This window comes from Pseudophryne corroboree, chromosome 11, assembly GCF_028390025.1.
Source record: "Pseudophryne corroboree isolate aPseCor3 chromosome 11, aPseCor3.hap2, whole genome shotgun sequence".
NCBI classification, from domain to species: Eukaryota; Metazoa; Chordata; class Amphibia; order Anura; family Myobatrachidae; genus Pseudophryne; species Pseudophryne corroboree.
In genome coordinates this window covers 353,444,603-353,471,825 of record NC_086454.1, presented here as the reverse complement: position 1 = coordinate 353,471,825, position 27,223 = coordinate 353,444,603, and the positions used below count along the sequence as shown (strand labels likewise).

At 51.9% G+C, this 27,223-nt stretch overlaps 1 protein-coding gene across 3 annotated transcripts in view; it reads right to left on the bottom strand.

Moving 5' to 3' along the window:
- Positions 1-27,223, bottom strand: part of CEP89 (centrosomal protein 89) — a 268,804-nt gene that overhangs the window by 198,974 nt on the left and 42,607 nt on the right. For all 3 annotated transcript variants that reach the window (XM_063945997.1, XM_063945998.1, XM_063945999.1), the window contains one exon: positions 8,803-8,992. In XM_063945997.1, the coding sequence (XP_063802067.1) occupies positions 8,803-8,992 (190 nt within the window). The remainder of the gene's footprint in view (positions 1-8,802; positions 8,993-27,223) is intronic.

Below are 27,223 nucleotides of genomic sequence, written 5' to 3'. Positions count from 1 at the left end.
ATATATGCACAATAATATAGGATTTCCTTCCTTTCAAATCAAGGGGGTAACGTCAGCGTATCTAAATATATTTTGGGGTAAAAGGTAAAAAAGTTCCCTGACCCCTGCTCTAGATGAACGTCATTTGTGTAGCTTATGTTATGGGAGGGTCTGCTCTTAAGAGGCTTAAAAGTGTTAAAAATTCTGACCTCAGCTTGTAGAGGGGGGTGAAACGTTGACGGCTTGGTTAAACTCCACGGTAGGTCAGTGCTGTGCAAGAGCAGACATCAGCAAGTATTTTAAGAAAGGTCAAGACGGTGTCATGGTAGCACAGTCTATGGCAGTGATGGCTAACCTTGACACTCCAGCTGTTGTTGAACTACACATCCCAGCATGCCCTGCATCAGTTTTAGCATGGCCAAATAGCAAAACTGTAGCAGGGCATGCTGGGATGTGTAGTTCAACAACAGCTGGAGTGTCAAGGTTAGCCATCACTAGTCTATGGTTTCCCCAGTTTTGTGCGCTTCCTCCGGTGCTCAAGGAGGCAGCTGCAGAAGAGCTCCAGTCCTGGTGGTGCCAGGTGGATAGGGCATGCGTTGTGTGCCTACATTCTCAGCCTGTTGGAGGAGCCCCTTTTGACGGCTACCTCAATGGGCCATCCTTCTAAGCCATGGCTCTCTTTATCCCAGCATGTCTTTGTCAGTTTCTCTGGACAGGGCTCCAGGCCATGAATCTACAGGTTTTTCCCCTCTCTGGTTTGGTCTGTTGGACCTTACTCAATGCCAGGTTACATGTCTCTACATATATATTCATATAACCATACAGTGTGATGGGGGGGGGGGGGGCGGGGGGGGGAGACTGATTCATACTTAATACCTTAATTTGACACAATGGATTTGCAGGTGGATTTAAATTGCTCCCCTTTAAGTTCGGTTTTGCCCCTATCTATATTCTTATAGTGGACACTACTGAGGTTCAGCATCTTCCATCCTTCAGGAAGTTCTCAACATTCATCCGCCAAATGTTCCACCACTTGTTCCGAGAGGCCATACACCTTGATCTCATTTCAGAAACTGCTATCAGGTCACTTGTCCCTATGGACTTTTGGCACCTCACCTGGCAAGGAAAGATGGCGTATAACATCGTTAAACACGTCTCCATCTGCTTGCTGGATATAGCACGAGACATGTGTCTGAAGTGTCTGCCCTATATCATAGGCTGTTCATGTGGACTGCACTGTGTAATATGCATTCCTTCTGGTGGAAGTTGTTTCCCGATTCCTCTTTAACCAGGGTCTCTATGCGAGGTCAGAACCCTATCTCTGTCCCTCCTTGGTCGACACTTCTCCCCTGGAGTACTTTAATGCTTGGGGTAGATCCTAAAGGTGCATACACACTAGATGACGTCACTCTATGAGCGACGTCGTCTAGAGTTTCCTCTCCCGACCCGGGCGGTCAGCGGCCGGCCGTACGCACTGAGCAATATGACCATTCATATTGGTCAGTGACGTCACGCAGTGGCCGGGCCATGCAGGCAGCTCCTGGACGATAGTCTAGATTGAGCATGCATGCACCGTCGGTCGTTAACAACCCGCGGTGTCATGCATCAGTCATAGTCACCGGCATACACACTTGTCGAGAAAAGTGAACTACGCCGTTCAGGATGTGCAACGTCGTTTATTTTATCGGCAAGTGTGTATACACCTTAAGTGTGCTGCAGTCTCTCCAGTAAGAGAATCCAAATATAATGTATTAATTCTCCAATATTGTAAATAAATAAAACCATTAAATAAATAACATTTCCCCAGGACTCTGTAATGGGCTAGCAAAACAGAGACTTGCAACCTACAAAGTAATATAATGCAGAGATCTCAGACACTTGCAAACATATGATAAGAAACCAGCCACGTCAATGCGTCTCTGCTCAGGTGGTCCTACACTACATAATAATGAACCCACTTAGAGTCATCTTCATGGGTTTCTAAATTGAGAGCACAGGATTAGAAAGGATTAAGGATAAAACAACCTCATAAGCGACATTTGAACGTCTTTGTAACACTTTCATCAGGGTTATACGGAAATTGAAACAACGGTTGTTTAATTATCCCGTGTTGATTCTAATCCGGAGCACAGCCACAGATTAACTGTATAAAAAGGAGATTTATGGTAGATTTACCATTGTTAACTCTTTCTGCAAGGTACACTGGGTTCCACAGGGAAAACATTGAGTATAGAGTGGATCTTGATCCAGAGAGGCACCAACAGGCTAAAGCTTTAGGCTGTCCCAGGATACATTGTGGGGCCTCCTCTATAACCCCGCCTCCAGGCGCTGTGAACTAAGTTTCGTTAACCAGTCCAATGCAGGAGCAGGTAAAAGATACGGTAGATGTTAGTCACATACAACCACATTCTCATGAGAGGAGAAGGGACCAGCGGCTAATGCCATACAAACCCAAAGAAGCTAAGTGCGTCAGGGCGGGCGCCCTGTGGAACTCAGTGTACCTCGCAGAAAGAGAGTTAACAATGGTAAGTCTACCATAACTCTCCTTTTCTGCAGCGGGGTACACTGTGTTCCACAGGGAAAACATCGGGGATGTCCTAAAGCAGTTCCTCAAGGGAGGGGACGCGCCTTAGTGGGTATGAGAACCCGGTGTCCAAAGGAAGCATCCTGGGAGGCGGAAGTATCAAAGCATTGAACCTAATGAACGTGTTCACGGAGGACCACGTAGCCGCCTTGCACAATTGTTCTGCGGACGTGCCACGGCGGGCCGCCCAAGAAGGTCCAACAGACCGAGTAGAATGGGCTTTTATAGCAGCAGGAGCTGGAAGTCCAGCCTGTGCATAAGCTTGTGCAATTACCATTATAATCCATCTGTCCATGGTTTGCTTATTCGCAGACCAGCCACGTCGGTGGAAACAAAATAGTACAAACAGGGTATATGACATCCTGATGGAGGCAGTTCTCTCCACATATATACAGAGAGCCCTCACCACATCCAAAGACTGCTCTTTGGGAGACAAGTCAGAAGAGATAAAGGCCGGAACCATAATCTTTTGGTTAAGGTGGAAAGTGGACACCACTTTAGGTAAGTAACCTGTCGAAGTTCTCAGGGCTGCCCGGTCACGATGGAATATCAGAAAGGGTGGAAGACAGGACAAAGCGCCTATGTCCGACACCCTTCTAGCTGAGGCAATAGCCAGCAGAAACAGGACCTTGGCTGTGAGAGACATTTAAAGTCCACTGACTCAAGAGGTTCAAATGGAGACTCTTGCAGGGCATTCAGGACAACAGACAGATCCCATGGAGCCACAGGAGGAACATAGGAGGGAGGCTGAATCCGTAACACACCCCGAGTGAATGTATGAACGTCAGGTATAGATGCAATTTCTCTCTGAAACCACACCGACATGGCCGATATGTGAACCTTGGGGGAGGCCAGACAAAGACCTAAGCCCAGGCCTTGTTGCAGGAAAGCCAGGATTCCGGATGTTTTGAATCTGTACACATCATAATTCTTCTCAGCACACCAGGTGAAGTAAGAATTCCAGACCCTGTAATAGATCCGGGCGGATGTCGGTTTGCGGGCTTTCAGCATAGTTTGGATGACTGCCTCAAAGAATCCTTTGGCCCTCAGGAGTGATTCTTCAATAGCTACGATGTCAAAGCCACTCTGGCCAGGTCTGGATAGAGACAAGGGCCCTGTACGAGGAGGTCTGGTCCTTGAGGAAGTAGAAGGTGGTGCTGTCGATAGACCCTTCAGGTCTGAGAACCAATGCCGTCTGGGCCACGCCAGAGCGACTAGAAGTAGTATTCCTCCTTCTTGCTTGAACTTCCACAGGACCCTGGGCAGAAGTGACACTGGATGGAACACGTAAGGCAGCCGAAAGTTCCATGGAATGGCTAGTGCGTCCACGAACGCTGCTTGAGAATCCATGGTCCTTGATCCAAAGACCGGAACTTTGTGACTGTGTCGAGACGCCCTGGAAAAAGTGTTGCTCCAACACCGCACCACATCCCCGCAGACTGGCATCTGTTGTCAACAGGACCCAGCCGGGGAACCAGAAGGGACGTCCCCTGGTCAGTTGCTGGTCCTGGAGCCACCAGGTCAGCGATAGCCGAACCTCTGGAGTTAAAGCGATCATGTGAGAACTGATCCGATGAGGTAGGCCGTCCCACTTGGAGGGGATTAACCTCTGTAAAGGGCGGGAATGAAATTGAGCGTACTCCAGCCATGTCGGCTGTCAACACCATTAGGCCAAGTACTTGCATAGCCGAGTGTATCGACACACACTGATGCAGGAAAGTAAGTATCTTATCCTGACCTGAAGTTTCAGGACTTTCTCTGGAGACAGGAACAGACGTTGACTGTGTGTGTCCAGGAGTGCTCCCAGGTGCACCATGCTCTGAGCTGGGACCAGCAAGGATTTCTTCCAATTGATAAGCCACCCGTGGGCTTGTAGGAAGCTTACCGTCAGTTGCAGATGACTGATGAGGACATCATGGGAGGTTGCCAGGATCAGCAAGTCGTCCAGATACGGTAGGATCCTGACTCCCTGGTGACAGAGATGAGCCGTCATTACGGTCATAACCTTGGTGAAAATCTGAGGGGCCGGAGCCAGTTAAATAGTAGAGCCTGGAACTGACAGTGTAAATTGCCAATAGCAAACCGCAGATGCTGCTGATGGGACTTGGCAATAGGTATATGCAGGTACGCATCCTGAATATCCAGGGATACCATATAGTCTCTGGGTTCCATGGCCAGTACAACTGAACGCAGTGTTTCCATACGGAACTTGGACACTCTCACAAACTTGTTTAGTGATTTCAGATTGAGAATAGGCCGGAAGGACCCATTGGGTTTCGGGACTAGAAACAGGGTCGAGTAATAACCACTGCCTCCCTGAGACAGGGGTACCGGCACTACCACTACTGTATCCAGGAGAAAACTCACCACTTGCTGCAGAGCTTACACCTTTAACGGATCCGAGGGAATAACCATGGCGCAAAACTGCCGAGGGGGACTGCTCTTGAACGAGACTGCGTACCTGTGAGAGACAACTTCTCGCACCCATGTGTCTGAAGTGGTCTTTAACCAGACCTGGGTGAACCGCAGAAGTCGGTCTCCCACCCTGGGGTCCCCCAGGGGGAGGCCCGACCCGTCATGCGGCAGGCTTGTCTTGTTTAGAAGCAGGCTGATGAGCCGCCCAGGACTGCTTCGTCTTGGGCTTAGTGGTTTTGGAAGCACGAGACTGTCTCGGGTATGCCTGACCATTTGCTTTCCCTTGAGGCCGTAAGGAACGAAAACTGGTACCTTTAGCCTTCTGTGCAGAAGGATTAGTATTTGGGAAAAAGGCAGTCATAGCAGCCGCCAGTTCAGACACAATTTTATTTAGGTCTTCTCCAAATAAGATGTCTCCCTTAAAAGGGAGTACCTCCAAGGTCTTTTGGAGTCCAGGTCCACCTTCCATGACCTCAACCACAGAATACGGCGAGTCAGGACAGACGTAGTCGACGCCTTGGCTGCCAGCACACCTGCCTCAGAGGCCACCTACTGAATATAACAGGCAGCGGTGGTAATGTGAGACAGGTATTGTCTGGCATTGTCAGATATATCCTCGGGCAGCTCTTCATCTAATGCCTGAACCCAATATACATTAGAGAGTGTACAAAGAAGGGCAACTAAAATGGTGCATGGCCTACATCACACAACGTACCTGGAAAGGCTAAAAGATCTCAACATGTATAGTTTGGAGGAGAGAAGGGAAAGGGGGGACATGATAGAAACTTTCAAATATACCAAGGGTCTTAAAGTTCAGGAGGGAAACATTCTTCAAGGGAAGAGAAGTATTAGAACTCGAGGACATGCACTGAAACTGGAGGGGGGGAGGTTCAGGGGAAATTTAAGGAAAAATGACTTCACAGAAAGGGTAGTGGATAAGTGGAATAGCCTCCCATCAGAGGTGGTAGAGGCTAAGACTGTAGAGCAATTTGAAACATGCTTGGGATAGGCATATGAATATCCTTACAAAGAATTAAGGTTCAAAAAGGGTTGAGATTACCTAAAGGATAAAAAAAAAAAGAGGCAGACTAGATGGGCCAAGTGGTTCTTATCTGCCGTTAAATTCTTTGTTTCTATGTAACCCAGGCTTCGATACCTTTTGCAGCCCAGGAGGCAACAATAGTGGTGTCTATGTACAGCACCTGTAAGGGAGTAAATAGATTCCAGGCATCCCTCCACACATTAATCTGTCGGTTCTTTCAGTGAAGTGACAGTGGTGACAGGCAGAGTTGATGCCACCACTAGGCGGGTGACATGGGAATCCACCGGTGGTGAATTGTCCCACTTAATACATAACTCTGCAGGGAGAGGACAGCGAGCCAAGGCCCTTTTAGAAAGAGGGAACTTTTTCCCTGATTTAGCCCAGGGTTCAAGCCTGATGTCTACCAAATGGTCAGAATGGGGCAATAGATTTTTAACCAACTTCTACCGTTTAAACATATCAGTTTTACATTGTACACAAATGCAACACAGAGCAAATTAGTACGATGAAGCCAGACAGAGTACAATACCTACCAATAAATCCGTTAGTATGTGACTGTGGGGCAGATTTCTGAAGCCCGGTGAAGTGATAAAGTGAAAGGTGATCACGCACCAGCCAATCAGCTCCTAACTGTCATTTCTCAAAGCCAACCTGTAACATGGAAGTTAGGAGCTGATTGACTGGTGCGTTATCACCTTTCACTTTATCACTTCTCCAGGCTTAATAAATCTGCCCGGGAGTCCCCAGTACACAACACCTGCGAATACATCTGATATTATGTGACAGAGTACACAGTAGAATACACGTAATAGGCAAATATTGTGACGCACTATATAAAAGACCCTGACGCACCTAGGCCCTAATTCAGACCTGATCGCACAGCAGCCGATCAGGTCTGAACTGTGCATGTGCCGCAGTGCGCCAGCGCATGCCAGACAGCCAATGGCTGTCTCAGCCCTGCGATCGCCTCTGCCTGACTGACAGGCAGAGGCGGTCGCTGGGCGGGCCTAATTAGGGGGCACGGCCCAGGCAACGCAGGTGTGCCCGGACCGTTGGGGGGGGCGCAGCGCCTGTGTGACGTCACACGCAGCCACTGCAACCCTCACAGCGATGTGTAGCTCCTGCCAGTGCGCAGGAGCTGCGCTGGTAGGGAGCTACTCCTAAAGTACAAACGAATCGCCGCTGTGCGATGCTTTTCTACTTGTATGTGTGTGTTGGGGGGGGCAGGGGCCTGACATGTGGGGCGGACTAGCCCTGTGCTGGGCATCCCCCCGTATGTCAGTGTGCCTGATCGTAGATGTGCTAAATTTAGCACATATACGATCAGGTCTGAATTAGGCACCTAGGGGTAAACTTACTAAGGTGGGAGTTCTATTTAAGATGGGATGTTGCCCATAGCAACCAATCAGATTTCAGGTATTATCTTCTAGAAGGTGCTAGATAAATGAGAAGTAGAATATGATTGGTTGCTATGGGCAACATCCCATCTTAAATAGAATTCCCATCTTAGTAAATTTACCCCCTAGTCCGTTAGGGTACAGAATATAGTGATATATTTCTGGGTAACACTAAAAGTGAAACCTCACAACAGATACAGGCACACACAGTCACAGGCAATGTAGATAATTGCTAGTATGACAATAATACTGCACTGGACTGTTATATATATATATATATATATATATCACACACACACACACACACACACACACACATATATACATACACATATGCATACACTTTTTTTATTTATTTTTTTGTAAGAGACATGTAGAATACTCAAGTGTTTGTAAAGTCACAGCGCTGTATACAGGCGGCTTTACAGAGGAGACCTTGCCCTGCAGTCCCGGAGACCAGCCGCAGCTATACACTTAAGATGGCGCCCAGCGTCTCAGTCAGGGAGTGAGGGAGAGTGTGAGGCAGCTCCAGGGCGGGAAAATCTGCAGTAGATGGCCCCCTGAACCGGGGAGGAGCTACAGGTCAAGCGCCGACTCCCCTATGCTGGTCCTCACCACCGGTACTACGGAGTCTTACCAATAGGGGCGTTAGTACACCCGACCTGTACTCCTATGACCTAGTGGATACAGTGGGGTCCCTGCTCGGTTACAGTGTCCACACCAGCCTCGCACTTCGTCTCCCTAGACATGCGATCGGAACGTGATTTAGTAGCGGGTCCCACCTGGGGGACCCTCTAACCGCCTCCCAGTAGCAGCCACGCGAACCAGGATAGAGTCTGCGACCGTGTGCCTAGAGCCGTTGCGTCTCCGCCGCAAGTACCCAGGAACAGGCTGCGGGAGTATGCGATGCCGCTTGGGAGGTGATGGAGCCGCAGTGCTGAATGTCACCCTGACATATCAGTGCTGCATTCCTTAAAGTCTTCTGAAAAAGCTTTTTCAGGGCTGCCCAGTGCAGCCCTCCTGTTAGTGACCTGCTTCTACAGGCACCAACTCGAAACTGAGCTCACAGTGCCTGGAGGCGGGGTTATAAAGGAGGCCCCACAATGCATCCTGGGACAGCCTAAAGCTTTAGCCTGTTGGTGCCTCTCTGGATAAAGATCCACTCTACACCCAATGTTTTCCCTGTGGAACAGTGAACCTTGCTGCAGAAATATGGCGAGTACATTTCAGAAGGCCGAGGGGAACAGTCGCCGCTTTGTACAGTGAGCGCCAGAGTAAATCTCTTTATGGACATAGGTCACATAAAGCCACAGTAGTGTATGGAACAATAGTTTCTACGTGGTAAAATGAACGCAGCGACCAGATCTGAAGTGTTCTAGACTCACCGTCCTCCCTCTATGTGGAACTGCATATATTGGATCGTTTGAGGATCGTTCAGCTTTCCACTCAGGCAGTTGTTTTGTGTGTTCTCTCTCAATGTCCGACATATGCTCCTCCGTGTCGTCATCCTCATACTCAAAAGACATGACCGGAGAGCTTACGTTCCCCCGAGTGGCATAGGCTTTCCAGTTCTCTCTGAAATCAGACGCAACCGTTACTCTCCACCATGACATGAGAGGGCCAGGTACGGGGCAGACTCGCCAGCCAGGGGGTTCTTACATGTTCTACACTGCACAATCTACAAGGCTCTGAGGCTATCCGTCAAACTCTGCCGTTCTGATATCCTATCACTGGGCATGACGCGATAACCTAATGTAATGATGGTTCTGGGGAAGATATCTGACACACATAACCCAATCTAATGATGGTTCTGGGGAAGATATCGGACACACATAACCTAATGTAATGATGGTTCTGGGGAAGATAACGGATACACATAACCTAATGTAATGATGGTTCTGGAGAAGATAACGGACATACATAACCTAATGTAATGATGGTTCTGGGGAAGATATCTGACACACATAACCTAAAGTAATGATGGCTCTGGGGAAGATATCGGACACACATAACCTAATGTAATGATGGTTCTGGGGAAGATAACGGACACACATAACCTAATGTAATGATGGTTCTGGGGAAGATATCTGACACACATAACCTAATGTAACGATGGTTCTGGAGAAGATAACGGATACACATAACCTAATGTAATGATGGTTCTGGAGAAGATAACGGATACACATAACCTAATGTAATGATGGTTCTGGAGAAGATAACGGATACACAACCTAATGTAATGATGGTTCTGGGGAAGATATCGGACACACATAACCTAATGTAATGATGGTTCTGGAGAAGATAACGGATACACATAACCTAAAGTAATCATGGTTCTGGGGAAGATATCGGACACACATAACCTAATGTAATGATGGTTCTGGAGAAGATAACGTATACACATAACCTAATGTAACGATGGTTCTGGAGAAGATAACGGATACACATAACCTAATGTAATGATGGCTCTGGGGAAGATAACGGACACACATAACCTAATGTAACTATGGTTCTGGAGAAGATAACGGATACACATAACCTAATGTAATGATGGTTCTGGAGAAGATATCTGACACACATAACCTAATGTAATGATGGTTCTGGGGAAGATATCTGACACACATAACCTAATGTAATGATGGTTCTGGAGAAGATATTGGACACACATAACCTAATGTAATGATGGTTCTGGGGAAGATATCTGACACACATAACCTAATGTAACTATGGTTCTGGAGAAGATAACGGACACACAACCTAATGTAATGATGGTTCTGGAGAAGATATCTGATACACATAACCTAATGTAATGATGGTTCTGGAGAAGATATTGGACACACATAACCTAATGTAATGATGGTTCTGGGGAAGATAACGGACACTCATAGGGACTGAAGCTAAGTCACACGCACTGTTAATGTCAGACCCTCCCACCTTAAACTGAGCTCAGATAATTTACTGGCGTAGTGCATTCACCTAGTACAGGCTGCTGGAGGCACACACAGAGGAGGGCACAGTGCACCTAGTACAGGCTGCTGGAAGTACACACAGAGGAGGGCACAGTGCACCTAGTACAGGCTGCTGGAAGTACACACAGAGGAGGGCACAGTGCACCTAGTACAGGCTGCTGGAAGTACACACAGAGGAGGGCACAGTGCACCTAGTACAGGCTGCTGGAAGTACACACAGAGGAGGGCACAGTGCACCTAGTACAGGCTGCTGGAAGTACACACAGAGGAGGGCACAGTGCAGCTAGTACAGGCTGCTGGAAGTACACACAGAGGAGGGCACAGTGCACCTAGTACAGGCTGCTGGAAGTACACACAGAGGAGGGCACAGTGCACCTAGTACAGGCTGCTGGAAGTACACACAGAGGAGGGCACAGTGCACCTAGTACAGGCTGCTGGAAGTACACACAGAGGAGGGCACAGTGCACCTAGTACAGGCTGCTGGAAGTACACACAGAGGAGGGCACAGTGCACCTAGTACAGGCTGCTGGAAGTACACACAGAGGAGGGCACAGTGCACCTAGTACAGGCTGCTGGAAGTACACACTGCACCTAGTACAGGCTGCTGGAAGTACACACAGAGGAGGGCACAGTGCACCTAGTACAGGCTGCTGGAAGTACACACAGAGGAGGGCACAGTGCACCTAGTACAGGCTGCTGGAAGTACACCCAGAGGATGGCACAGTGCACCTAGTACAGGCTGCTGGAAGTACACACAGAGGAGGGCACAGTGCACCTAGTACAGGCTGCTGGAAGTACACACAGAGGAGGGCACAGTGCACCTAGTACAGGCTGCTGGAAGTACACACAGAGGAGGGCACAGTGCACCTAGTACAGGCTGCTGGAAGTACACACAGAGGAGGGCACAGTGCACCTAGTACAGGCTGCTGGTAGTACACACAGAGGAGGGCACAGTGCACCTAGTACAGGCTGCTGGAAGCACACACAGAGGAGGGAACAGTGCAGCTAGTACAGGCTGCTGGAGGTACACACAGAGGAGGGCACAGTGCACCTAGTACAGGCTGCTGGAAGTACACACCCAGAGGAGGGCACAGTGCACCTAGTACAGGCTGCTGGAAGTACACACAGAGGAGGGCACAGTGCACCTAGTACAGGCTGCTGGTAGTACACACAGAGGAGGGCACAGTGCACCTAGTACAGGCTGCTGGTAGTACACACAGAGGAGGGCACAGTGCACCTAGTACAGGCTGCTGGTAGTACACACAGAGGAGGGCACAGTGCACCTAGTACAGGCTGCTGGAAGTACACACAGAGGAGGGCACAGTGCACCTAGTACAGGCTGCTGGAAGTACACCCAGAGGAGGGCACAGTGCACCTAGTACAGGCTGCTGGAAGTACACCCAGAGGAGGGCACAGTGCACCTAGTACAGGCTGCTGGAAGTACACACAGAGGAGGGCACAGTGCACCTAGTACAGGCTGCTGGAAGTACACACAGAGGAGGGCACAGTGCACCTAGTACAGGCTGCTGGAAGTACACCCAGAGGAGGGCACAGTGCACCTAGTACAGGCTGCTGGAAGGACACACAGAGGAGGGCACAGTGCACCTAGTACAGGCTGCTGGAGGCACACACAGAGGAGGGCACAGTGCACCTAGTACAGGCTTGTGGAAGTACACACAGAGGAGGGCACAGTGCACCTAGTACAGGCTGCTGGAAGTACACACAGAGGAGGGCACAGTGCACCTAGTACAGGCTGCTGGAAGTACACCCAGAGGAGGGCACAGTGCACCTAGTACAGGCTGCTGGAAGTACACCCAGAGGAGGGCACAGTGCACCTAGTACAGGCTGCTGGAAGTACACACAGAGGAGGGCACAGTGCACCTAGTACAGGCTGCTGGAAGTACACACAGAGGAGGGCACAGTGCACCTAGTACAGGCTGCTGGAAGTACACCCAGAGGAGGGCACAGTGCACCTAGTACAGGCTGCTGGAAGGACACACAGAGGAGGGCACAGTGCACCTAGTACAGGCTGCTGGAGGCACACACAGAGGAGGGCACAGTGCACCTAGTACAGGCTTGTGGAAGTACACACAGAGGAGGGCACAGTGCACCTAGTACAGGCTGCTGGAAGTACACACAGAGGAGGGCACAGTGCACCTAGTACAGGCTGCTGGAAGTACACACAGAGGAGGGAACAGTGCACCTAGTACAGGCTGCTGGAAGTACACCCAGAGGAGGGCACAGTGCAGCTAGTACAGGCTGCTGGAAGTACACACAGAGGAGGGCACAGTGCACCTAGTACAGGCTGCTGGAAGTACACCCAGAGGAGGGCACAGTGCACCTAGTACAGGCTGCTGGAAGTACACACAGAGGAGGGCACAGTGCACCTAGTACAGGCTGCTGGAAGTACACACAGAGGAGGGCACAGTGCACCTAGTACAGGCTGCTGGAAGTACACCCAGAGGAGGGCACAGTGCACCTAGTACAGGCTGCTGGAAGTACACCCAGAGGAGGGCACAGTGCACCTAGTACAGGCTGCTGGAAGCACACCCAGAGGAGGGCACAGTGCACCTAGTACAGGCTGCTGGAAGCACACACAGAGGAGGGCACAGTGCACCTAGTACAGGCTGCTGGAAGCACACACAGAGGAGGGCACAGTGCACCTAGTACAGGCTGCTGGAAGTACACACAGAGGAGGGCACAGTGCACCTAGTACAGGCTGCTGGAAGTACACACAGAGGAGGGCACAGTGCACCTAGTACAGGCTGCTGGAAGTACACACAGAGGAGGGCACAGTGCACCTAGTACAGGCTGCTGGAAGCACACACAGAGGAGGGCACAGTGCACCTAGTACAGGCTGCTGGAAGTACACACAGAGGAGGGCACAGTGCACCTAGTACAGGCTGCTGGAAGTACACACAGAGGAGGGCACAGTGCACCTAGTACAGGCTGCTGGTAGTACACACAGAGGAGGGCACGGTGCACCTAGTACAGGCTGCTGGAAGTACACACAGAGGAGGGCACAGTGCACCTAGTACAGGCTGCTGGAAGCACACACAGAGGAGGGCACGGTGCACCTAGTACAGGCTGCTGGAAGTACACACAGAGGAGGGCACAGTGCACCTAGTACAGGCTGCTGGAAGTACACACAGAGGAGGGCACAGTGCACCTAGTACAGGCTGCTGGAAGTATACACAGAGGAGGGCACAGTGCACCTAGTACAGGCTGCTGGAAGTACACACAGAGGAGGGCACAGTGCACCTAGTACAGGCTGCTGGAAGCACACACAGAGGAGGGCACAGTGCACCTAGTACAGGCTGCTGGAAGTACACACAGAGGAGGGCACAGTGCACCTAGTACAGGCTGCTGGAAGTACACACAGAGGAGGGCACAGTGCACCTAGTACAGGCTGCTGGTAGTACACACAGAGGAGGGCACGGTGCACCTAGTACAGGCTGCTGGAAGTACACACAGAGGAGGGCACAGTGCACCTAGTACAGGCTGCTGGAAGCACACACAGAGGAGGGCACGGTGCACCTAGTACAGGCTGCTGGAAGCACACACAGAGGAGGGAACAGTGCAGCTAGTACAGGCTGCTGAAAGTACACACAGAGGAGGGCACAGTGCACCTAGTACAGGCTGCTGGAAGTACACACAGAGGAGGGCGCAGTGCACCTAGTACAGGCTGCTGGAAGTACACACAGAGGAGGGCACAGTGCACCTAGTACAGGCTGCTGGAAGTACACACAGAGGAGGGCACAGTGCACCTAGTACAGGCTGCTGGAAGTACACACAGAGGAGGGCACAGTGCAGCTAGTACAGGCTGCTGGAAGTACACACAGAGGAGGGCACAGTGCACCTAGTACAGGCTGCTGGAAGTACACACAGAGGAGGGCACAGTGCACCTAGTACAGGCTGCTGGAAGTACACACAGAGGAGGGAACAGTGCAGATAGTACAGGCTGCTGGAAGTACACACAGAGGAGGGCACAGTGCACCTAGTACAGGCTGCTGGAAGTACACACAGAGGAGGGAACAGTGCACCTAGTACAGGCTGCTGGAAGTATACACAGAGGAGGGCACAGTGCACCTAGTACAGGCTGCTGGAAGCACACACCCAGAGGAGGGCACAGTGCACCTAGTACAGGCTGCTGGAAGTACACACAGAGGAGGGCACAGTGCACCTAGTACAGGCTGCTGGAAGTACACACCCAGAGGAGGGCACAGTGCACCTAGTACAGGCTGCTGGAAGTACACACAGAGGAGGGCACAGTGCACCTAGTACAGGCGGCTGGTAGTACACACAGAGGAGGGCACAGTGCACCTAGTACAGGCTGCTGGTAGTACACACAGAGGAGGGCACAGTGCACCTAGTACAGGCTGCTGGTAGTACACACAGAGGAGGGCACAGTGCACCTAGTACAGGCTGCTGGAAGCACACACAGAGGAGGGCACACTGCACCTAGTACAGGCTGCTGGAAGTACACACAGAGGACGATGTGCAGCTCTGTGGCAGTAAACATGCACTTGCACCTTTCTCTGTCTCTCCCTCATTCTGCAATGGATTGGAAGCATCTAACTCATTTCTTTAAAAATTAAAACCAAAACAAAATGCAATGTGTCCACTATACGTTACCTCACCGTCGTACAGCGCAGTATGCTGCCATGAAGTACGTCGCCATTTATATATAAACTACAGTATATAACAATAAAGTGTGCAGATACATAAAATGGTGTCACAAGATATGGGAATGGATGTGGTCAATGTCAACACCACAATATCCACAGTTATGATGTCATCGTTGAAATGTCCACATGTAACTTGTCTGCTTTGCAGAATGTCGCCATTTGAAATGTCAAAAGATGGCAGCGCCAAGGCTCCTAACGGGGACGCTATTTGTAAATTATAAATTTATTATAGGAACGCCAACCCGTAACCGTAGAATAACAATTTATTAAACCTTAGATAATAAAGTCCCCACTGTGAGCTTTGTAAGTAAATAAGTATGAAGAAAGTCGACGAGGTCAATGTCAACAAGCCAAGCATGTAGACACTACGATTATCAACACAATATACCACACTCATAGCGGTGAGCGACTGCTAGGATGTCTGCCAGGCAATAGGGTTAGTAATGTGGCAGGCTATGCTTTCTCTTACATATCTCCCTCCGGCACTATCTATGCGACGAGAATGATGGCTGGCAGCGGGAAGTAGAGGGGAACAGAGATGAGAGAGTACTTTGCCTCTCTCTTCCATACACCACTGCTCCTTACATATCTTCCTCCGGCACTCTCTATGCGAGGAGAACGATGGCTGGCAGCAGGAAGTAGAGGGGGACAGAGATGAGAGAGTACTTTTCCTCTCTCTTCCATACGGGATCCGGTCTGAAGATCGACAGTATCTAGGTCGACAATGTTTAGGTCGACCACTATAGGTCGACAGTCACTAGGTCGACATGGATGGAAGGTCGACAGGGTTTCTAGGTCGACATGTGCTAGGTCGACAGGTCTAAAGGTCGACATGAGTTTTTCAAAAAAAAATTCTTTTTTTGAATTTTTTCATACTTAACGATCCACGTGGACTACGATTGGAACGGTAAAGTGTACCGAGCGAAGCGAAGGCACCATGCCCGAAGCATGGCGAGCGAAGCGAGCCATGCGAGGGGACGCGGTGCACTAATTTGGGATCCCGGTCACTCTACGAAGAAAACGACACCAAAAAAAATAAAAAATCCTCATGTCGACCTTTAGACCTGTCGACCTAGCACATGTCGACCTAGAAACCCTGTCGACCTTCCATCCATGTCGACCTAGTGACTGTCGACCTATAGTGGTCGACCTAAACATTGTCGACCTAGATACTGTCGATTTGATGAACCACACCCCTTCCATACACCACTGCTCCTTACATATCTCCCTCCTGCACTCTCTATGTAAAGAGCATGATGACTGGCAGCAGGAAGTAGAGGGGGACAGAGATGAGAGTACTCTGCCTCTCCCTCTCATCTCATACACCTCGGCCACTTACATATCTCCCTCCTGCACTCTCTATGTAAAGAGCATGATGACTGGCAGCAGGAAGTAGAGGGGGACAGAGATGAGAGTACTCTGCCTCTCCCTCTCATACACCTCTGCTGCTTACATATCTCCCTCCTGCACTCTCTATGTAAAGAGCATGATGACTGGCAGCAGGAAGTAGAGGGGGACAGAGATGAGAGTACTCTGGCTCTCGCCGTCTCATACACCTCTGCGGCTTACATATCTCCCTCCCGCACTCTCTATATGAGGAGCATAATGACTGGCAGCAGGAAGTAGAGGGGGACAGAGATGAGAGTACTCTGTCTCTCTCTCTCTCTCATATATACACCTCGGCTGTCGGCTACCATGCTCCTCACATAGCGAGTACAGGAGGAAGCATACACCAAAACGTGTTACTCTGGTCGTCCTACAGCAATCACCGACGGAGGCTTGTGGCGACTGGCGGCACAGAGACAAAGTTGTCTGGGAACTAGAGGAAGGGCGAGAATGGGAACAAAGGCGCCGAGCCCGGGATGGCGCCGGAGAGGGGTAAGGGGGAGGGGCGGCAGGTGGCCCGCGGGCCAGCGGCGCGAAGGAAAGGGGGGGCGGGCAGGTGTGCCCGTCCCCTCTTTCACACCTACAGGCGATGGTAGCCAGTAGGAGGCGAGGGGGCCGGCCGGACAGCGGGCGGCTTAAATAGGAAGGCGGGGGGAGGAGGCGGCCACTGAGAAGGGCAGAGCTCAGAGCGTGAGCCAGCGGACGGCAGCAGCAGCGGCGGCCAGCGAGGAGAAGATCCACGGAGGGCACCAGCATCCAACGAGCAGGAGGTCGCTCGCGGGTCCGATTAAGAGGAAGCAGCGGGGGGGGGGGGGACGGAGATACGTCGGGCACAGGCCGTGGAAGTGACTTCCGGTCGCGCGGCGGTTCCAGAGGCTGGGTGCAGCGTGGGGGGGCCGGAAAAGGGGCGCATTTCGGCGGACAAGGCCACCAGCAAGATCAGCACCGCAGGGCAGCTGCACAAGCCACATTGCCTCCCCTGCAAAATACCAAAACGAAAGCAGCATGGAGGGGCCAGCAGAGAGGGGGGTCAGAAGGAGGAGCATACCCCACAGGTTCAGGGAGGAGACCGAGGACAGCGCAGGGTTGCACTTTAACCCTGCAGGGAGGGAAGGAGCACGTCAGCAGCAGCAGCAGCACAGGGATAATGAGGCAGGAGCTCCCCCTGGCGGCAGGAAAGGAAGAGGACGGCTGCATGAGCAGAAGAGAAGAAAAAGCAGCTCCAATCCCACAGCTAGGGCTGCGAAGAGGAAGAAGCAGCCGGCAGCAGCGACCACCAGCGAGCAGCAATACGGGGTGAGTGACCTGCCGCCTATTTATGAAGATATCCCCGCGGCAGCGGAGTCAGACGGACCTGACTCCAGGGGGGAGGGGCGGAAGGTTTGGGGCAAAGTTTTGAGCAACGCCAACCCCATTTCACCCGCCATACAACCGCAAACCCCAGCCCGTAGATTGGAGAAAGGAGAAGCAGGATACGAGGGCGGGCCATCATCGGGCGGCCGGGATGCTTGGGTGCAGCAGGCTTCCACCCAGCCGTTCAAGGAGATGTCACAGCTTCCGGCGGCGGGGCACCTGGGCGGGGGACTACAGGACACCGGACACCGTCACAGCAGGGAGAGGCATTACAAAGGGCATGGAAGCAGGGAGTCATCTTATGGCCGGAGATCCCCGCGTTACCATTCGCCACCGCCCAGCTCCCGGCATCAGCACAGCCACCATTTCGCAGCACGCAGGTCATCACCGGTCAGGAGTTACAGCCGACACGCATCACCGCCGGCGGCATACATCACATCACGGCACGGCTGTCGAGGGTGCAGCTGCAGCAGGAGAGAAGACAGGCAAGAGCAGCGTTACCAGTTGATGGGAGGAGGGCATCGATCAGCGCAGCACAGCAGCCAGCATGGCACACCGGCAAGACAAGGCGACAGGGAGGCAGTGCACAGGAACTTGCAAGTCTTCACCACGCCAGCAAGATCAACGCACGGGAGCAATACGGCGGTCCACGGTACCATCACGCCACGGGAGCAGCAGCGGGCATACACGCAGTGGTCAGGAGGCGCGGAATTCCATCGCGGAGAGAGCGTCACGAGCTACGCTACGGCCAGCGATGCCCCAGCAGTCAACACGGTCCAAGTGGCTGCCACACCGAAGGCAGCGTCCGGCGCGATGACCAGCGCGGACGGTCCAGCGAGGGAATCCTCACACGGGACGGGTGAGACCAATGTCGATATGAACAGTTTGTGCAATGTTATGGTGTCCCCAGATATATCGCAAAATGTTAGTAATGTTATGGTTAAGTTCACGGGGGTGGTTGGTAATGGCGGAGCAGGTCAGGCGAGGGAGCAGGGGGACAGCGCAACGGATTCAGACGAGGACGAATCATGCAGAGTGTTGAGGGAGCAGCTAAAGTTAGCCAGAGCGACTTGTAAGAAAAAGAAAGGGCTTACCCCTGGGACAGACGCGGTTAGGGAACGGATGGGGCAGGTGCAGCAGGAAACGGCTGAGAAATTTTTGCAGACAGGGTCCGCAGTGGGTTGCGAGTTTAGCGCAGTGGCAGGCCACCTGCCAAAACAAACCAGAAAGGAGATTGAAAAAGGGGTTTTCGTGGATATATGTTCATTGACAGAGAAGGGCTTGAGCGACAAGGAAAAGGCAAAACCAAAAGGGGGTACACAAGCCGATAGCTACAAGACTATTGAGAACTGGCTGAGTGGAATGTTCGCCTACTCCGGCTGTTACATAGAAGCGTACCCCGAGGTAGCGATGAGCATGTTAAAATATACGGATTTTATATACTCCGTGTACAAGGAGCAAGGGGGATCAGTCTGGCTGAGGTACGACGAGAGATTCAGAGCGAAGGCAGAGGGCGGTAAGCCCATCGACTTCGGAGTTAGGGACCTCGACGCGTGGCTCAAGGCATTAGCAAGCGGTATAGCGGAGAAGGCTGCACCGGCACAAGCAGCCGGCGCAGGGAGGCCTAGCACGCAGAAACATGACCTCAAATGCTGGGCGTTTAACGAATCTCAGTGCACCCGCACGCAGTGCAAGTTCAAGCACGCATGTTCCTTTTGCAACGCAAGTCATGCCGCAAAGGATTGCTATAGGAAGAAGGCTAATCACCCAAGAAAGCTACCCGCGGCAGCAGGGGCTGGGAAAAGCGGTTAGCCCAGTGAATTTAAGCAGGATCCTGGGGTGGCTAGCCAGGTATCCCAAGCAGCAGGAAGCCAAATTGCTGCGGGACGGTTTTAGGGAGGGCTTTAGGATACCGATAATAAGAGAGGTCCCGCCCACAGAAAAAATAAGAAACCTGAAATCCGTCAAGGAGCAACCGGGGGTGGTACGTGAGAAGATCGCAAAGGAGCTAGAGTTAGGTAGAATGGCGGGGCCATTCGCAGCCCCACCATTACAGGATTTGATAGTGTCACCTTTGGGATTGGTCCCAAAAAAGGCACCGGGGAAGTTCAGGCTCATTCAGCACCTGTCTTACCCCGAGGGAGGGTCAGTAAATGACGCACTGGATAAAGAGCAATGTTCAGTGCAGTATTAATCCTTTGACCAAGCGGTCAAGATGGTGAGAGCACAAGGGAGAGGAGCCCTCATGGCAAAGCTAGACATCGAGTCGGCTTTCAGACTGCTTCCCTTGCACCCAGAGAGCTTCAGGCTGATGGGTTTAAGTTTTGACGGGGTTTTCTTTGTGGACAAATGCCTGCCAATGGGTTGCGCCATTTCATGCGCTTTCTTCGAGGCATTTAGTTCGTTTCTGCAATGGTGTTTGCAGGAACGCGCTGGGGCAAGGGCCATAGCGCATTATCTAGACGATTTCTTGGTGGCGGGCCCACCAGAGTCGGAGCAGTGCAGCCACCTTTTACGCGAGCTACAGGGTATGCTGGAAGAGTTCAGCGTGCCCATCGCGGCGGAGAAAACCGAAGGTCCGACGGAGGTTATATCCTATTTAGGCATAGAGATCGACACGGTTAGGCAGGAGTGCAGACTCCCAACAGAGAAGGTGGTAAAGTTGGTCAGGGAAGTGAGCGACTGCGCAAAGGCCAAGAAGGTCACGTTGGGGCAGTTGCAGTCTTTACTGGGGAGCCTAAATATTGCTTGCAGGGTGATTCCAATGGGCAGAATCTTCAAGAGGCGGCTGGAACAAGCCACAGCGGGCATGGCAGCAAAGCACCACTTCATACGTATCACCAGGGAGCTTAGGGAGGACCTGCGGGTGTGGGAGGAGTTCCTCCTACATTTCAACGGTGTGCAAATCTGGCCCAAGGAAGTAGCGTCAAACCGTGCGCTGCAGTTATTTACAGACGCAGCAGGAGCTACGGGGTTTGGGGCATACTTGCAGGGCGAATGGTGCGCCCAGCGATGGCCACCAGAATGGGAGACCGCGGGGATCACCAAGAACTTAGCGGCATTGGAGTTGTTCCCAATAGTCGTGGCAGTTGATATATGGGTAAAGTGCTGGCAAACAGGCAGATCCAATTCTGGTGCGACAACATGGGGGTGGTGCAAGCCGTGAACAACCAGCGGGCATCATCGCCGCCGGTGGTCAGGTTGCTTAGGAGGTTGGTGGCAGCATGTTTGCACCACAACATAACATTCAAAGCTAGACACGTGCCAGGGGAGAAGAACGTAATAGCGGACGCATTGTCCAGGCAGAAATGGGAAGTTTTTAGGGCCGTAGCGCCGGGAGCAAGCAAAGTAGGTTTAACATGCCCCTCCTATCTCTGGCAGATAGTCGATCAGAACTAGACAACTTGGTGGAGCGGTCCCTGGCACCAAAGACCTGGAAGGCCTACAAGGCCGCATGGAGAAAATGGCGGCAGTTCCAGGGGGCGGGGGATATTGAATCCAAGCCTCCACAGCAACAATTGTTGGCGTTCTTGGACAAGCTCAGAAGGGAGCAGACTTCCAGGGCCAGAGCAAACACGATACTAGCAGGGGTATCCTTTTTTCAGAAACTGGCAGGCGAAAGGGACGAGACGAAGAGTTTCGTAGTACGCACGATAATGAAGGGCTGGGCAAGGGCGGAGGTTAAGAAACCAGACGCTAGAGAACCAATCACAATCGAAAGGCTGAGGAAACTGATAGAAGCGGTCCCAAGCGTCTGCCGCGACCAGAGCGAGGCGAGGTTGTTTACAACGGCTTTTATTATGGCTTTTAGGGGGGCATTCAGGGTTAGTGAGTTGGTAGCGCAGTCCAAAACAGCAAGGGAAACGGGGCTGCAGCGCAGTAGCGTTACCGTAGCGGAGGACACAGTATTGTGTAAAATACGCCGATCAAAGACAGACCAGAACGGAAAGGGAAAATGGGTGCAGCTACGCAGGCACGCCGACGCTACGGTCTGCCCAGTAAGGGCGGTCGAAGCCTTTAGGATAACAAGGCCGGCAGGAGGGGAGAATTTTCTGGTACACAAGGACGGGGCGGCGCTCACTAGGTACCAGTTCGCAGCAGTGTTGAAGAAATGCGTAGGAGCACTTGGCTGGCAGGCGGAGAGGTTCGGGACACACTCGTTTAGAATAGGGGCGGCCACGTCAGCCGCTAACGAAGGGTGCGCGATCGAAGAGATCAAAGCATTAGGCAGGTGGGGGTCCAACAGCTACAGGCGCTACATTAGACCCCTCAACGACGAAACAGAAAACATCTAACTATCATATCCCCCCCCCCCCCTCTCCCACACAGCCTCATCCGCAAGAAAAAAGGAGGAGAGGCAGATATGGATCGTCGGTCAATCATACGTTCACTGGGCGGCAGCACGGGCCTCCGGGAGGTCGTATGGAAAGCAGTTGGGGCTAGCGGAGAAGGAGGGGAATGTACGCTGGTTCGGGCAGAGAGGGATGAGGTGGCACGGCTTGAGGGGCACCTTGTTATCCGGGGAAGATGCGACAAGCAGCCCTGACACCATAGTATTACACCTGGGGGGTAACGATTTGGGCGACATGAAATCCCTAGACTTGATCAGGACAATACGGGCCGATCTAGCATGGGTAAACGAGCGATGGCCGGGCGTAGAGCTAATATGGTCTAACATCATTCCCAGGCTAGCTTGGCGCGGAGCATGGAAAGGGGCAGGAGTGGAGAGGGCCAGGAAAAGGGTCAACGCGGCCGTGGGCAAGTGCGTGGCAGCGCTAGGGGGACGGGTCATACGGCATAAGGACATCAGCCAAAAGATCGGGGGCATGTATAGGAGCGACGGGGTCCATTTGTCGGACATTGGGATTGACCTTTTCAATAATGCGCTTCAGGAAGCACTGGAGGCCGGGGGTCAGTAGCTGGTTGCAGGGTGGGGGCTTCGGGTCTCGGGGGGGCAGCCGAGATCCTCGTGTGGCGGGAAGAAGCGGTGCGCAAGGCATGGCGAACGGGGGGAGCCAGCCGAGGTTGGCAGATTCACCCTCGGTGAACGGGCGCACGCTCGGCTCCAGCTTTGGACGGTTGGGCCAGTGAGCCGCGTGCCAGGCGAGCGTGATATGCGCCAGGAGGGCTGGTTCCCCAGGGGCGGTGCCTACAGGGTAGGCAGGGCACGCCCCCAGGTAATCAGGAGGGGTCAGGGACCCATTGGCGCCTTGCCCACCACTTCTGTCCGTGCCCTGCAACCTTGTAAGGTAACATTGGAATAAGGTAATGGAAATAAACTGTGGCCAGTAATTCGATCCAAAAGAAATGTGTCAGACTCTTACTTAAAGGGGAGCTTATTAGCTTATGCGAGCGGTAACAAAGGGGGACGCCGTGGGTCGACCTCTCCCCCTTATGGGAACAAAGGCGCCGAGCCCGGGATGGCGCCGGAGAGGGGTAAGGGGGAGGGGCGGCAGGTGGCCCGAGGGCCAGCGGCGCGAAGGAAAGGGGGGGCGGGCAGGTGTGCCCGTCCCCTCTTTCACACCTACAGGCGATGGTAGCCAGTAGGAGGCGAGGGGGGCGGCCGGACAGCGGGCGGCTTAAAATAAGAATTTACTTACCGATAATTCTATTTCTCATAGTCCGTAGTGGATGCTGGGAACTCCGTAAGGACCATGGGGAATAGCGGCTCCGCAGGAGACTGGGCACAAAAGTAAAGCTTTAGGACTACCTGGTGTGCACTGGCTCCTCCCCCTATGACCCTCCTCCAAGCCTCAGTTAGGATACTGTGCCCGGACGAGCGTACACAATAAGGAAGGATTTATGAATCCCGGGTAAGACTCATACCAGCCACACCGATCACACCGTACAACCTGTGATCTGAATCCAGTTAACAGCATGATAACAGAGGAGCCTCTGGAAAGATGGCTCACAACCACAATAACCCGATTTTTGTAACAATAACTATGTACAAGTATTGCAGACAATCCGCACTTGGGATGGGCGCCCAGCATCCACTACGGACTATGAGAAATAGAATTATCGGTAAGTAAATTCTTATTTTCTCTGACGTCCTAGTGGATGCTGGGAACTCCGTAAGGACCATGGGGATTATACCAAAGCTCCCAAACGGGCGGGAGAGTGCGGATGACTCTGCAGCACCGAATGAGAGAACTCCAGGTCCTCCTCAGCCAGGGTATCAAATTTGTAGAATTTAGCAAACGTGTTTGCCCCTGACCAAGTAGCTGCTCGGCAAAGTTGTAAAGCCGAGACCCCTCGGGCAGCCGCCCAAGATGAGCCCACTTTCCGTGTGGAATGGGCTTTTACAGATTTTGGCTGTGGCAGGCCTGCCACAGAATGTGCAAGCTGAATTGTGCTACAAATCCAACGAGCAATAGTCTGCTTAGAAGCAGGAGCACCCAGCTTGTTGGGTGCATACAGGATAAACAGCGAGTCAGATTTTCTGACTCCAGCCGTCCTGGAAACATATATTTTCAGGGCCCTGACTACGTCCAGCAACTTGGAGTCCTCCAAGTCCCTAGTAGTCGCAGGTACCACAATAGGCTGGTTCACGTGAAACGCTGAAAACACCTTAGGGAGAAATTGAGGATGAGTCCTCAATTCCGCCCTGTCTGGAAGATCAGATAAGGGCCTTTACAGGATAAAGCCCCCAATTCTGACACGCGCCTGGCCCAGGCCAGGGCCAACAACATGACCACTTTCCATGTGAGATATTTTAACTCCACAGATTCAAGTGGTTCAAACCAATGTGACTTTAGGAACCCCAAAACTACATTGAGATCCCAAGGTGCCACTGGAGGCACAAAAGGAGGCTGTATATGCAGTACCCCTTTTACAAAACATCTGAACTTCAGGAACTGAAGTTAGTTCTTTCTGGAAGAAAATTGACAGGGCCGAAATTTGAACCTTAATGGACCCCAATTTTAGGCACATAGACACTCCTGTTTACAGGAAATGCAGGAATCGACCTAGTTGAAAATTCCTCCATCGGGGCCTTACTGGCCTCGCACCCCGCAACATATTTTCGCCAAATGCGGTGATAATGCTTTGCGGTTACATCCTTCCTGGCTTGATCAGGGTAGGGATGACTTCATCTGGAATGCCTTTTTCCTTCAGGATCCGGCGTTCAACCGCCCTGCCGTTAAACGCAGCCGCGGTAAGTCTCGGAATAGACAGGGTCCTTGCTGGAGCAGGTCCCTTCTTAGAGGTAGAGGCCACGGGTCCTCCGTGAGCATCTCTTGAAGTTCCGGGTACCAAGTCCTTCTTGGCCAATCCGGAGCCACGAGTATAGTTCTTACTTCCCTCCGTCTTATAATTCTCAGTACTTTTGGTATGAGAGGAAGAGGAGGGAACACATACACTGACTGGTACACCCACGGTGTTACCAGAGCGTCCACAGCTATTGCCTGAGGGTCCCTTGACCTGGCGCAATACCTGTCCAATTTTTTGTTTAGGCGGGACGCCATCATGTCCACCTTTGGTTTTTCCCAATGGTTTACAATCATGTGGAAGACTTCTGGGTGAAGTCCCCACTCTCCCGGGTGGAGGCCGTGCCTGCTGAGGAAGTCTGCTTCCCAGTTGTCCACTCCCGGAATGAATACTGCTGACAGTGCTATCCCATGATTTTCCGCCCAGCGAAGAATCCTTGCAGCTTCTGTCATTGACTGCTTCTTGTGCCACCCTGTCTGTTTACATGGGTGACTGCCGTGATGTTGTCCGACTGGATCAACACCGGCTGACCTTGAAGCAGAGGTCTTGCTAAGATGAGAGCATTGTAAATGGCCCTTAGCTCCAGGATATTTATGTGAAATGATGTCTCCAGGCTTGACCATAAGCCCTGGAAATTTCTTCCCTGTGTGACTGCTCCCCAGCCTCGCAGGCTGGCATCCGTGGTCACCAGGACCCAGTCCTGAATGCCGACTCTGCGGCCCTCTAGAAGATGAGCACTCTGCAACCACCACAGGAGGGACACCCTTGTCCATGGTGACCGGGATATCCGCTGATGCATCTTAAGATGCGACCCGGACCATTTGTCCAGCAGGTCCCACTGGAAAGTTCTTGCGTGGAATCTGCCGAATGGCTTTGCTTCGTAGGAAGCTACCATCTTTCCCAGAACCCTTGTGCATTGATGCACTGAGACTTGGCTCGGTTTTAGGAGGTTCCTGACTAGCTCGGATAACTCCCTGGCTCTCTCCTCCGGGAGAAACACCTTTTTCTGAACTGTGTCCAGAATCATCCCTAGGAACAGAAGACGAGTCGTCGGAACCAGCTGCGATTTTGGAATATTGAGAATCCAATCGTGCTGTCGCAACACTACCTGAGATAGTGCTACACCGACCTCCAACTGTTCCCAGGATCTTACCCTTATCAGGAGATCGTCCAAGTAAGGGATAACTAAAACTCCCTTCCTTCGAAGGAGTATCATCATTTCGGCCATTACCTTGGTAAAGACCCGGGGTGCCGTGGACCATCCAAACGGCAGCGTCTGAAACTGATAGTGACAGTTCTGTACCACAAACCTGAGGTACCCTTGGTGAGAAGGGTAAATTTGGACATGAAGGTAAGCATCCTTGATGTCCAGAGACACCATGTAGTCCCCTTCTCTTGAATTTGAACCTCTGTATGTAAGTGTTCAAAGATTTTAGATTTAAAATCGGTCTCACCGAGCCGTCCGGCTTCGGTACCACAACAGTGTGGACTAATACCCCTTTCCCTGTTGCAGGAGGGGTACCTTAATTATCACCTGCTGGGAATACAGCTTGTGAATGGCTTCCAACACTGCCTCCCTGTCTGCTTGTAAAGCCCCAGCGTCATGCTGAGGGCTTGGCAGAGGCGGGAGAGGGCTTCTGTTCCTGGGAACTGGCTGATTTCTGCAGCCGTTTCCCTCTCCCTCTGTCACGGGGCAGAAATGAGGAACCTTTTGCCCACGTGCCCTTATGGGAACGAAAGGACTGCGCCTGATAATACGGCGTCTTCTTATGTTGAGAGGCGACCTGGGGTAAAAACGTGGATTTCCCAGCTGTTGCCGTGGCCACCAGGTCTGAAAGACCGACCCCAAATAACTCCTCCCCTTTATAAGGCAATACTTCCATATGCCATTTGGAATCCGCATCACCTGACCACTGTCGTGTCCATAACCCTCTTCTGGCAGAAATGGACAGCGCACTTACTCTTGATGCCAGTCGGCAAATATCCCGCTGTGCATCACCCATATATAGAAATGCATCTTTTAAATGCTCTACAGGCAATAATATACTGTCCCTATCTAGGGTATCAATATTTTCAGTCAGGGAATCCGACCACGCCAACCCAGCACTGCACATCCAGGCTGAGGCGATTGCTGGTCGCAGTATAACACCAGTATGTGTGTAAATACATTTTAGGATACCCTCCTGCTTACTATCAGCAGG